The sequence below is a fragment of the Theobroma cacao genome, chromosome 1, assembly GCF_000208745.1.
Source record: "Theobroma cacao cultivar B97-61/B2 chromosome 1, Criollo_cocoa_genome_V2, whole genome shotgun sequence".
Lineage (NCBI taxonomy): Eukaryota > Viridiplantae > Streptophyta > Magnoliopsida > Malvales > Malvaceae > Theobroma > Theobroma cacao.
In genome coordinates, this window is record NC_030850.1 from 32,726,529 (window position 1) to 32,740,665 (window position 14,137).

The 14,137-nt window shown below is 34.5% G+C and overlaps 2 protein-coding genes across 2 annotated transcripts; one reads left to right on the top strand and one right to left on the bottom strand.

Moving 5' to 3' along the window:
- On the bottom strand, positions 77-2,850 carry LOC18613823 (charged multivesicular body protein 7). The gene is made up of 8 exons (XM_007051257.2): positions 2,509-2,850; positions 2,369-2,428; positions 2,100-2,270; positions 1,835-2,017; positions 1,620-1,750; positions 991-1,159; positions 648-777; positions 77-500 (listed from the first exon to the last, which is right to left on the bottom strand). The coding sequence occupies exons 1-8, from the start codon at positions 2,698-2,700 to the stop codon at positions 238-240; spliced, it is 1,299 nt and encodes a 432-aa protein (XP_007051319.2). The 5' UTR covers positions 2,701-2,850; the 3' UTR covers positions 77-237.
- Positions 5,378-7,990, top strand: LOC18613824 (cytochrome P450 709B2). Its single transcript, XM_018114282.1, has 5 exons — positions 5,378-5,809; positions 5,981-6,204; positions 6,350-6,600; positions 6,692-7,076; positions 7,161-7,990. Exons 1-5 carry the CDS (start codon positions 5,533-5,535, stop codon positions 7,590-7,592), a joined length of 1,569 nt encoding a protein of 522 aa, XP_017969771.1. The 5' UTR covers positions 5,378-5,532; the 3' UTR covers positions 7,593-7,990.

The following is a 14,137-nucleotide window of genomic DNA, read 5'->3' on the forward strand; positions in this document are numbered from 1 at the left end:
TTGTGTGGATGCTGGTTTTTTCACCCAGCAGATAAGCAGATAAAAAATATTGGGTGAGGAGGGGCAGCATCAGACGTAAGTTCAAAAGGCGTCCTTGCATATTCACATTCTGAATTAAAAATCGTATGTTATTCACAACGGAAGCCAATTGCTCAAATGATGGACTATTAAGCCACTGTTCATTATATGAATGACAGTTATCACAAAACGGTCATAATCAAAACAGCATATGGATATTTATGCAGCTTCAAGCATCGGGCTGTTTGAATCCTTGTTCTTAGCTGGAACCCCGAAATTCTGAATTGCTGATCCCTTGGGTGTAGCATCCACTAGTTTTAGATTCAACAAAGCTTCAGTCAGTGATTCATCAGATCCTGCTGTATCACTAACACCAGCTTCACAGATCGGATCTTTACGGTTTTCATTTCCAACTTCCAACTCCAATTTCCTGAATTCCTCTTCAATATCTTCATCCTCAATGCCTGAGTATGGAGCTGATTCTATAACAGTCAAACGAGAACATGTTAGACAAGAGAACTAAGTACAAATATATTATCAAGACACCATGCAACAACTTAATGAAAACTAATTGGTATTTTCTACTTTCAAAGATGTTAAAAAGGATGATTAATAAACTATATAAATACCTAGAGCCATTTCAACTTGCTTCTGCGAATCAATGCTCTCATCAAGTTCTTCCAAGCAGAGGTGAACTTCTTCCACACTGATCTTATTTTCCTTTATTGCTCGTGCTCCAATCTGGATTGCTTCAGTCACCTGCCATCAAAGAATTATGCATCAGCTTATTCACTATCTTCTGCCATGAGAAGCCTTGCAAACCAACTTTCCTGACAGCTAAAACCTAAGTCATTAAGCTCACTTTCATTGGCAAGTTTGAACATTTTCGCATAGCTTTGGAACCACATAAAAATATTAAGAGGCTCAAATATGTTGTGTTTAAAACCAAAACTTAAGTTGTAGTTGTCTGACCTTTTTTGTTGATTCAGCATTTGCAATAACATTTAAGACTTCCTCCACTCTGTTCAGAAGTGAGGTACATTTTTCTCTATTCTCAGTGCCCAACTTCATCTCCCTTGCGTGTCTCAGGGCCAATTTCTTGTTCCCAGATTTCAAAGAAACTAACGCGGACTGTCTTGACCTGCAAAGAATAACCTCAACCATCAGACCAGTATAACTTGAGTTGAGACACTCTATGCATAACAGAAACAAACTGCTTGCGAAAGAGGAACATCTAAGATGCAAATATGGTTTTAAAATGAAAACTCTCTGCCGTACATATTGCTCACTCATTGTCTCTGAATTGCTCATGGTTCAAAAGAAAGTTAACCAAGATTTTCAACCAGGAACATAGTGCAAATGACTAATGTCCTAAATGGTTTAATCACTGATAACAATAGGTATCACATTCCATATCTCTCTAGAAAGCAACCATTCATGCTAGACAAACTTCATGGACATGTGAACTCCTTATCAGTGTTTTTAACTGACCCTAAATCTCCTTGAATGCATTATTCATAATTCACATTTTCTTAGGCATGGACTATGAAGCAACACAGTTCAGCATTTGAGATAAGTATAAAGAGTCAGAGAAAGGTTACTTTTCACAGCGTCGGTCAATCACATCAAGTTGTTGCTGGAGTTTTTCTTGAGTCCAAATCATGTGCAGAGTGTCAAAATCTAAACTCGAGACACTAGAAACCACTGCTGATGAAAGGGAAACTTTTATGCCCTGCAGTAATTTAATTACCAACAAGAAACAAAAATCTGCAAATACATATAACTCAAGCAGGTTCATAGGTACAAAAAGCAATACCTCAATTAATTCTTTCTTATAGGTCGAGAGATACTGTCCTTTACCACACCCTGACAAATAACTCAACACTGCATGCTCTTCCTCTTGTCCTCCACACATGCTCTCAAACTTCTTCCTCGTAACAATGCAAGACGAAGTCCAATGACTTTCGGACAAAAACTTAACGACCTCATCAGCTTTTTCCTAAAGACAATCAAACAAAACAACTTAACATTCCAACTTTACTAGATTTAACAAATACTTGTCACAAACATCATTACAAAACCTTTAACAATGTTGTAAGAATGACGCAATCTTCAAGAAGAATCCCTTCTGAAGTCATTGTTGATCTATTCATCAAACCTTTCACTTTCCTAAACAGCTGAGACATTCTCCCGCTATAAGGATCCGCCACGTCCGAAATTCGGGTTAATTCACCTTCATTATACATCATAAACTGAAAATTTGACAAAAAAATAAAACCCAAAAATTCCCCAAACAAAAGCCCAAAGCTATAATCAAATTTGAAAAAGAAAGACACATAATTTAGCTCACCAGTACGTGATCAAGGCACAAAGGAGTCAACCCTCCTCGATTAAACCACTCATTTTTGACCTTCAAATAAACGAATTACTACATAAATAAAATAAAATATAGTAAATTTGAGAAGCTAAGAGAATTAGAAAACTAAAAACCTGGGAAGGTGAAATGACGAAGAGACCAAACTGGCGGGAGATTTTGATGATCAAATCTTTCCAGAATTGGAATTTGGGTTCCCAATCGGATCTTTGACCGCTAAACGCTTTGAATCGGGCCGTGGCCATCAATTCGTCATCCCAATCCGGTACTTCTTTTCTTATGAATTCCCTCACGAATTTCGAATCCATTTCCTCTTAGCTACCGCAAATATCGGAATTCAACTAAACTCCCGCCCAATTCTTCCGTTTAACTAATGCTGCTTTTTCCTTTTCTTTAGAAGGGTTTCGCAATTTCCTCTCGAAATTTTCATTAGGAAAGGAAAATCCAAAACGGGTTTGGATTGAGAACCAGATCTTACTCTTTAAGGCCAAGCCCAATAGCAACCTTCTTGGGCCTGCTTTTGTTTCACGAACGAAGAACAGAATACAGATATCTGAACTGTCAACCTTAATGGGTACGGTTGAAAATTAGGTGCTTATATAAATGGTGACGATGCTTACACTTCATAGTGATTTGCCTCGTCAGAATTTTTTCCTTTTTTTGCGCATTTAAAGCTTGGAACCTAAACCAAAGTTGTATTCTAATATATGATTAAATCGAATGTTTTGAGTGTTATATATAAAATTTTAATTAGTAATAATTTAAATAAAAAGAATATTGAGTGAAATTTACATATGTCAATGAATATTTTACAAATAGATATTTACGTTACTCGATCCGATTAAGTAGGATTAAGATATCTTATAATTGAATTTAGGTAAGACTCAGGTAATAGTCTTATAGTACTCATTATTTAAACTCGATTATATATGATGATTTTTAATATTAAAATTTAGTTTTATATATTATTTTTTGTTTATAAATTTTTCACAATTAATGTAATACTTATTAATATTTATTAATTTTTCTAAACATGGTTTTAAACTTTAATTTATTTTTTTATGAACTAAGTTTAATTTATTAACTTTTATTAATAATATATATAAAAATTAATTTTAAATTTATTTTAATCGGATAAACAGGTTTGGGTATTTTACAAGTAATGTCTAGGATATGCGGGTACGAATTTTGAATATAATTCAAAATATAATCAAGTATTTGTAGAATTTGGATACTATATCTAATAATAAGATTTGAGATAATTTAAAAATTAATAAATATCTAACCTGTTGACATTTTTATTACAATACGAATATCCGCAGAAAACGATTCAAAGTATTTTCCTGACTAAATTTGAAAATCAAGTGAAAAGAATAAAAGTTAAATTATTTGCTTTATAATATAGTAAAGATATATAACCGAAGTAACCATATACCTTGCTAGGTACCATGAGTTTGGATTGAACAACAATAATTAATGATGATTTGTTGGTTCTAAGATTTACATTGGATTTTTCTTTTTTGGGTATTATTATTTGTGTCTGTTTATTAAGTGTGAGAGGAGGGTCCTTTCCTTTGCATTGCATGATGAATGAAATAATTGTGACATGGATTCAGCAATAATCTCAAGTCCATTTCAAGGGATCTGATCAAGCTTTTTCGATCACCCAAAAATAGAATTAGAATAAATTCAATTCAGTTTATGGATGCCTAAGAACACTGCTGACATGGTCTGGAAAGGATTTAAATTCATTTCTCTGCTACGGTTGTGTTAATGAATTGTAGACCTTATAAATCTGTAACCTTTGACTTGTTATTGGCCATCAGACACCTCAGATGATCTGCCAGTCACTTTTGTATCTGCAAGCCTTAAAAGGATTTGCTTTTTGTGGTCTCTATGTGAGACTTTGAATGAATTTCTGTACTTTTCGTAAAAAAAAAAAAAAAAAACGAACTAGGATCATTTGGCAGGAACTAAAAACACAAGAACCAGCAAAACGTATCTTAGTTATAAATTGATGGCTAGCTGGAACAGCTTGAGCAGTGGGGCCAAACCAAAACGAATACGGCAATGGTCCATGGATGTCTAATCATTTAACTTGATAGGTGTTTCATTAAACTTAATAATTTTAGATACAATATATTAACATAATACGAAAATATACGGAGTTAAATAGATTTGAGTTTAACATTAACGTATTTTTTGTCTAATTGTATCTGAAACGTTTAAGACACGAAAATTTTTATGTGTTAATGTGTCAGATACAAGTAATACGTTTAATTAATCGTATTATCGTGTTTAAACGTATAAACGTGTTTAATCATGTTATTGTGTTTAAACATATATGTATGATATGTTTATTAATTTGTTTAAAATTAATAGTCAAAGACTATTTTAGTATTACTTAAATAATTTTGAACAATTATTTTAGTAAGATTTTTAAATTTTATAAAAATAATAATGTAATTATGTCATGCCCAAACCTTAATTTTAAATTTTGTTTTGTTATATTTGATATTATCGTTATTTTTTTATGATAATTGCTTTTATAATTATTAATTTTAAATTTAAATAATAAAATTATATTTAATTATAAATATTTTTATCTAATCATATTATTAATCGTATCATGTCATATATTGACACGTTTAATAAATATATTAATCATGTCGTGTCGTATTATACGATTATTAAATATATATATATATATGTATTTTAAATTCAAAACATGAAAATTATTTATATCGTATTTATATTTAACTTTAACGTATTTCATATTTAATTATATATGACACATTTAAGATATAAAAACATAAATTATCATATTTACATTTCTAGCAAGAAAGGAGAAGGGAGGGGTTTCAGGGATAAGGTTAAAACTAGTTAGTATATATCTAAAAAGAGCTGCCTTATTATAAGCCACACATGCCAATTGCCAAGCCAAGGCCGCAAAAATTGTCCCCCACGTATAAGCTCCATTTTCTTGCCTCAGCAATGACCTCACTGTCATCCACGGGGCATCCCTGCATGGAAGGACCAAATCCCAGCCTCATCTATATGTATTCTACAAACCAACATCTTATTGACACAATCTTTGCCACACTGATCCCAAAAAAAAGCAGAGGAAATACTTTGTCCGGATGGATTATGTTAGTTTGGCCTTGAAAACTGCTTTGGTGGTTGTTCTGGTCTCCAAGATTTTGCAAGTGTTTAAGATTGTTGTGTGGAGGCCACATGCCCTGACGAAATGCTTCAAGAAGCAAGGAATCAGAGGGCCACCATACTCTCTCCTTAGGGGTTCTCTCGATGAGATAAAGAAGTTGCGACAAGCAGCCGAAGAAATTATATTGGACACCAACTCAAATGATATTGTTAAGCGTGTTCTCCCACACTACTATATATGGTCCTCAGAATATGGTCAGCTTCCTTCTTATAGTACTACTATAACATAGTAATTCCTTAAGTTTTAGTGCTCCCGTGTCGATGTATAAGTTCTGCTAGATTTTCGTAGATTAACCAGATTGATTGATTAATACTCTTTTATCATTCGGATGAACCAGCTTTGCATGTTATTTTCTTGCCACACAGGAGAGACATTTCTGTATTGGCATGGAACAGATCCCCGTCTTTGCATTTCAGACCCCGAGCTGGCCAAGCAAATACTATCAAACAAGTTTGGTTACTACAACAAACCCCGTGCGAGACCTTCAGTCGAGATGTTAGCAGGGAAAGGATTGGCTTTGATTAATGGACTAGACTGGGTTAGGCGCAGAAGAATTCTTAATCCTGCTTTCTCCTTGGACAAGATTAAGGTTTCAAAAAATTCCGAATAATCCTATTTGCCTTCTTACTTGAAACAAAGATTAATTTTTTCATCGTTTTGTTAATATCTTGGGAAATTTATCAGCATCTCCATGTCCATGTCCATGGCTTAAAGGGGATATATGGATCTTACAGGTTATGGTAAAGAGAATGGTGGTTTGTTCGATATCCATGTTTGACGAGTGGAAACATCAAGCTGAGTTAGCTGAAGACCACTGTACAAAGATAGAGATCTGCGGAGAATTTCAAAAGCTAACAGCTGATATAATTGCACACACTGCTTTTGGAAGTAGCTATATCCATGGAAGGGAGGCTTTCACGGCACAAAGAGAGCTTCAAAGATGGTGTGCAGCTTCAAGTGCGAATATTTTCATCCCTGGCAGCCAGTAACAATTATACTCTTACACCTCAATTTCTTCTCTATCAATTTCTTCTCTAAGTTTTTAGATTTGTCTTAATTTTTCTCAAATCTTTCAGATATCTCCCTACTCCATCCAACCTTCAAATGTGGAAGCTTGACAGGAAACTAAAGGGTTCACTAAGCCGCATCATGGAGAGTAGATTGACTTCCAAAATCAGCGGTGGTGCAAATTGCCCTTACGGAGATGATCTACTCGGTTTGATGATGGCAGCTGCGGAACCTACTCAATCTAAAGGAAATCTCAAGTTGCACATGGATGAAATCTTGGAGGAATGCAAAACATTCTTTATCGCAGGGCATGAGACGACTTCCAATTTATTAACTTGGACAATTCTCTTGTTGAGCATACACCCAGACTGGCAGGCAAAACTCAGAGAAGAGGTCTTGGAGGAATGTGGGATGGGAATTCCAGATGCTGATATGTTGGCTAAGTTGAAATTGGTAACATTTCAAGAACTATTTTATTCTCTTAATTAAAACATTGTCTTAAATGTTTTAAAAACCTGAATTGGACACTAATATCAGGTGAACATGATTCTACTGGAGGTCTTGAGACTGTATTGCCCAGTGATACTGTTGATGAGAGAGGCATCGGAAGACATGAAGTTGGGGAATCTAATGATTCCGAAACACACACTTTTAACAATTCCAGTGGTGAAGATTCATCGAAGCAAAGAATATTGGGGAGAGGATGCAGATGAGTTCAACCCAATGAGATTCATGAATGGGATCTCCAAAGCAGCAAAGCATCCGAATGCATTAATGGCCTTTTCAATTGGTCCAAGAGCTTGTATTGGGCAGAATTTCGCGATGCTGGAAGCAAAAGCTGTGCTTGCGCTCATTCTTCAGAGGTTTTCCTTCTCCCACTCCCCTGACTACAAACATGCTCCGGCCGACTACCTTACTTTACAGCCCCAACACGGTCTCCCTATTATTGTAAAACCTCTTAACATGTGAAATACCTTTTTTGGCTAAGCCATGAACTATTTCATTGGTTTAATAATTCAATGGGGTTACATAAGTTAGTAGCCTTACATGGGAAACACAGAGTTTGACCCATATAAACCACCCACCCTAGACAACCATTGCCTGAACCCTCCCTTACAAAATGAAAGCTCACTCTGTACGGTTCCAATCAATACCAGAAACATTTCACGAAAACATTTACTTAGCCAGAAAGAGTTCCTAAGTCATCAGCAGGTCCTGTGAAATACTTGCAGAGAACTTGCTTAAGATTATCGAAAATATTCTCTGCAACTAGCCTCAAGGGCGTGTTTTGTATTGATATAGTATTATAAATTTTAATGGGCCAAGAACATAAACAAATCTAATGGGCATTAATAATTTTTATTTTTCTTTGGGTTCTATTTTATCTTTACACTATTAGACCAAATGTTTTAAAATTAGAGATGAAAAGTATGGACAATGGACTACGGTGAATCATGAAGTGACCTAGACCATGGTTGTGAAAATATTTTGTTGAAGAAAATATATATGTATATTCCAGCCCATCTTACGTGGCCCCAGATGGCTGTACACAATCGTCACCAACCTCGTAGCGTTTGCAATGCTTTTCACTGTACGAAACATGACAGCTTTAATTGTCTCTCCTTCCTAGTAAAAACAAAATGTAAGAAAAATCTCTCTCTTGTATTAAACCAAAGAGTAGAAAGAATCTCTAAATTCTCTCCGCACCTAAACCGGATGATGTTCGGATTCTTCTCCTCTTTACACTTGTCATCTGATTGGAAATTAATAAAATTTCTATGGCTATAGGGTCCTCTATTGATTGATGGAAATAGTGATAGGGACATGATATACAAGTAACAGCAAAATATTAACTTATCAGATTTTTCAGCATATCTGTAAATCACATAATCAATGTTTTGAAGTATGAAATCTATCAAACAAGGATTTGCCTCCATAAAATTTGCTTTTCAAATTTTCACCATAATTTTTTGATTATCACAAATCTGTATATATAAATATGTATAACATTGTAAAGATTCAAGCTTCATAATATACAAACACCTTTTCTTATATTGGAAACTATGTATTTGCTTATGCATTTTGATGGTTACGATTACATGGTAACCTCTCTATTCCAAAAAAATTTCTATGGTTTATCATAAAAATGAAAAATAGAGCTTTTGGTTTCTTTTCCCCTCACCCACCTTTCTTCAAAATCATTTTCATCTCTGAACGACTAAGATTCTTAAGAAAATCAAAGATAAGAGAGCTTTAACTTAACCAGTAGTAGATATTTGAATTTAATTATTAATGTATTATTTTTATATGAAAATACATCTCGAAATAAGTAAAAAACCTACATCACCACTCTGGACAATAATGAAAATAACCCACGATAATTGACAAAATTCACTTAAATATTTTTACTCCTTGCAAGTTCGAGGGAATTTGACTTAACAACTCAAATGTCGAGTTAGTTAAAAGATGTTCTTCTTAAACTGCCCTTTCTTCTCATTTTAAGACATTATTGAGCAGACCACCGCGTGCATGGTCTTCTGGGTCATGCAGGGTACGGTGAACAAGATGGCAACATGTACCATATCCGTGCTTGAAGAGTCAAAGCTACTATACCCGAGGGACAATGTAAAAGATAGAAGTGATCGGAGAATTTCAAAAAACTATGCACTGCCTTGGAAGTAGCTAAATTCAGGGCAAGGAGGCCTTCCAGGCACAAAAATTGCTTCAACGTTGGGTTATAGCTTCCTATGCCAAAATCTTCTTCCCTGGCAGCCAGTGATTATTAACTCATATACTCTTGACTTATCTTTTCTTAATTTGGATTTTGGAATTTGCCTAGGTTTTACTGCTAAACAAAATGCTTAACATTTAACAATATTTGCTTGCATATGTCTTCCCACTTCATCAAATCTCCAAATATGGAAGCTTGATAGGAAAATTAAAATCACACTGAGGGGCACCATCCAGAGTAGATTGAATTCTAAAGCTACCAGCAAATCAGAATCTCCTTATGGAGATGATCTAGTTGGTCTTATGATTGCAAACTCAGAAATTAACGACTGAAAATGATGGTACAAACTGACTATGGATGAAGTCATGGAGGAGTGCAAAACATATATTTCTTTACAGGCCACTATTAGATCGCCAATTTGTTAATTTGGACCATTTTCTGTTGAGCTCACATCAAGAATGGCAAGCAAAACTCAGAGAAGAGTTGTAAAGGAGTTTAGAATGAATATTCCAGATGCTGATATGCTCGCCAAATTAAAATTAGTAAGTTTACCACAAATATATTATTATCTTGAATAATTACCAGAAATTTTCACAAGTCCGAATTGGCCTAAGCTGTTTATTTATTAGGTAAACATGTTCCTGCTGGAGGTTTTAAGGCTGTATTGCCCGTTCCTAATGACGATTAGGGAGGCACCAGAAGACTTGAAATTGGGGAATCTAATGGTACCAAAAAGCACGTGTTCAATCAACTGAGATTCAATAGATCTGATGATTCATCATAGCTAAGAATATTGGGGAGAAGATGCAAAGGAGTTCAATCCACTGAGATTCAAGTATGGAATCTCCAAAGCAGCAAAGCAACCCAATGCATTTCTCGCCTTTGCAATTGGCCCAAGGCCTGGCATTGGGCAGAATTTCGCAATGTAGGAAGCCAAAACTGTGAGCTCCTTGATTCTTCAAAGGTTTTCCTTATCCTCACTCCCTTGAGTATAAGCATGCACCTGTCAACTGTCTTTCCTACACCCACAATCTGACCTCCCCGTTATTGTGAACACAAAGCCACAGTGTTGGTGTTATATCGGACCTTGTTCAAGGTTACTGCAAACTTATGGTGTCTAAGTTGATTCTTCTTCCAAATTCTACTGCATCCACAGTTTCATTAAACTCTTTCATCCTGGTAAATAACAGGGTAATGCATTTTTTAGCTTGAATATTATAGATTGTTTAGTGTTACTACCAGTTATGAGTACTTTGATAACTGAGAACTTGGCATGTGGTTGGCCTTCTCCGTAAAGAGTTGGGATGGCAGCCTCAGAGTCATATGACTCGGCCTACTTTGACTTCGCACCTCCCAATTAACATGGTCCTACCCAAATTCTCCCCGGCCTCTCTAATATAATTGTTCACCAATTTTGCTAGTCAACTACTTTATTAGCAATATTAAAAAGAAACTTTGCTGTCGCCAATGGAGATTGAAGCAAAATACTAGTCAACAATCACAGCACACACAATAACCATCATTAGGCATTGATTAATGGGTATATGTTGAAAGAAGTTAAAACATAAAAATCCTAATTTTATACGGAGCCTAAGGCAACAAACTTCAACATGTTCAATCTAACGCCTTCTATGTCTAGTGTACACTTTGCTATCCCATTGTATATCATCTTTCCCAGAAACCCCCTTAACTGGGATTTTCCTATCTAACAATCAGATTCGCCTAAACTCCAGGTGAATTCTATCTAGTCCAGTATATTAAAAGGAAAGGTTCAAAAGAATGAGAATCCAACCCTTCACTGCCCGGAAGATGTCTCCGAGGAAAGCTGATCAGGGGAAAATATGGTCTCAATCTCTTTATCGTCTACAATCTTCTTGGGCTCATTTTTATCGGCAGGGAAGGAACCCTTACGTTTCCTTGGGGCTGGTGGGCATGTCAAGGATTCAGGAATCCGATGCTCTTTAGAAGTCGGAGTCCTACAGGATTCACTGTCGGCAACTGGAGCTGCCTCGCTGTTGCACTCTCCTTCTTCTACATTAACTGTTAGCTTTGCAATTTTGTCAGAAAGAATTTGTTGCGCGTCTTCTTTGGTGTAAACATTGATTACCATTTTTTTTTTCTCTCAATTGGGATTTATCGAAGACAGAGATCTGATTGGGATCTGGTCATACGGTGGGGAGAAGAGAAACAATGGGAAATTTTTAGGGCATACAAAACCAAACAAAGGAGAAGAGTGGGGTCCACGGTTTGGTTGAGTTTGACTTTTGTTTTTTGTTTTTAATTTAATTTATAAGCAGCCGGACACTATGCCCCGTGCTTTAGGCGAAACTTGATATTTATTAAAATCATATTTATACTAAGATATATCTCTGTCGATATTACAAGCAGCCGGACATTATACCCCGTGTTTTATGCGAAACTTGTTGTTTATTAAATCATATTTGTACTACGATATATCTCTCTTGATGTTAGTAAAAACTCCATATGTACTGATAATTGTATTATATTTGATCAATTATTGAAAATGGAGGTATCCTAGAATATGATACGTTTTTTATAAATTTAATTTTATCATATTATCAAAATTTCTTTTTTATTTATTTTTAAGTGAAATATAAAAAATATTTTTTATGAATTTCAATAGATTTAAAATTTAAATAAAAATACTAAAAAAATCAAATTTCTCTTTTGATTTCAACTCAGGTTTTTTAACTTTTAATTAATAAATAAATATAAAAATATGCATTTTATTTAAAAATATATATTGTTCAAAAATTTGTTGAGAGTTTAAATTAAAAAATAATCATCTATAATCTTCAATTCAATTAATAAATAAAATATTTTTATTTTTTATTTTAATATGTAAATATTATTTACAATTAATTTTAAAAAAATTTTCATAACTTATGACATTCAATATTCAAAAATTAAATTTCGATACACAATATATCGATTTAACGATTATAGTGGTTATTACTTATGAATATTTTGACTAAAGTTATTTAAAAAATTAAATTAAAAAAATCAAAACCAATAAGATAGACTATAGTTGAAATAATTATAAAATATTAATTTAAAATTTTGTTTAATTTTTATTATGAAAATATTTTTTAATTTAGTATATAGTAATAAATAATGTTTTAATTAAAAATTATGTGTGTAATTTTCAATTAAATTTTACATATAATTAATTTATAAGCTATCTTCGTTTTTATTTTTATTTAATAACTTTTAATAAAATTTAAAAAATTCCATCTGAAATTTTTTCATTTAAATCTTACTTGAGAAGAAGGAAAGTCTAGTGAGGGAAATGTAAATTAAAGAACTAAAGAAATTCTCAAACAATAAAATTTAAAGGATCTATAATTACATACCCCCTTCCTCCAAATCCAATTGTAAGCGAGGAATTCAAAATTTCCGTCCTAAATTCCCAATGATCAATTAGGCATGTGGAAGGATGAGATTTGCAGAATTGCTTCAAGAATTGCAGAATTGTTATTCGCGGAAGACAAACAGAGTATCCTGTTATGTCGACAGAGTCGCCGATGAGGGTTCTTCGTCCGCCCGGAGGCTGAAAGGTTAGCCTTCTAATCATATAAAACATGATGTAACATCTGTCCAATCTAAATTTCCCAAGGCTGCCTGCCTGCCTGCCTAAAAAGAAGAGAGTAGTTCAATTGTAACTCAATTCTTGATTTTTATGGGTTTTTTATGCGCATTGTTTATCGTTTACCACGCTAATTTCACTTTTCAGATGCAGATTGATTCTATTTTCATGATGTACATCGATAGCTAAAGATGCTGCTGCTTTTTCCTCATGCGTGCATCTAATCGTCCCATATAGCCTGGTTCATCACTTACATGCTTTCAATATGTTCTTCACCCATCTCTGACCGAATCAGTCATGAAAAAACGAAAGCAAGATAATCATGTTATGGTTATGGAAACGCTGCTACTTTTTAATTTCTCAAGGTGCTTGAAACCGTGCTATAATCTATGCATACAGGTGGTTATTTCTAAAGATCCTGAGCACCATATGCAAATGCAACACAATTACTTGGAACAAGCCAACAGAACAGCAGATAACTGAAATGGTCTGTGTAGCCAAATCATTGGTTTTCTAATTTACAGTGAACCTCCTAATAGTTTTAGCTTTCAATCTTCTAGCTGGCTTGGTCCGTCTGTCAACCCAGAATGTGTGTGTAAGCCCAGTCCGGCCTTCAATTTAATCGTTTGTGTTTCGTGTTTCGATTGGTCTCTTCTCTTTCACCTAAAAGAAAAATTAAACAATAATACTGCATTAGCGTGACGTCGGCCATATATCATTTCAGGCAAAGCTGAATTGGTATTGACAGAAGGAATATACAAAAAAGTACTAGCAGAATATGTTACCCGAGTTTAGCTTCAGCCGAGAGTTCCTTTTATGCCTAGACAAACACTTTGATCATCTTTCAGTTGGTTTTGGGGATTTACCTGCACTCTTTTTTGGTCTTTTCCTTCTTTACATATACGATTTCTCACTTTCTTGCCTGTCTTGTCTTTTCAGCGCTAAGTTGCCAGGGCCTGGTTACCACATGCTGTAAGGCGGGTAGTGGTGCTATCAACGTCCGATGACGACTTCCCTTCAACGTTGTGATGTGGAAATAGAGTAGAAATGGATGACAAGTTTAATCTAGTTCTTTGTTGGAGCGCAAGGCTATATGTCTTCTTATTGGTTGAAACTTGGAACTTTTGTAACATCAGGGAACGTGCAAAATCTTGAGAAACCAATAATGATATTAGT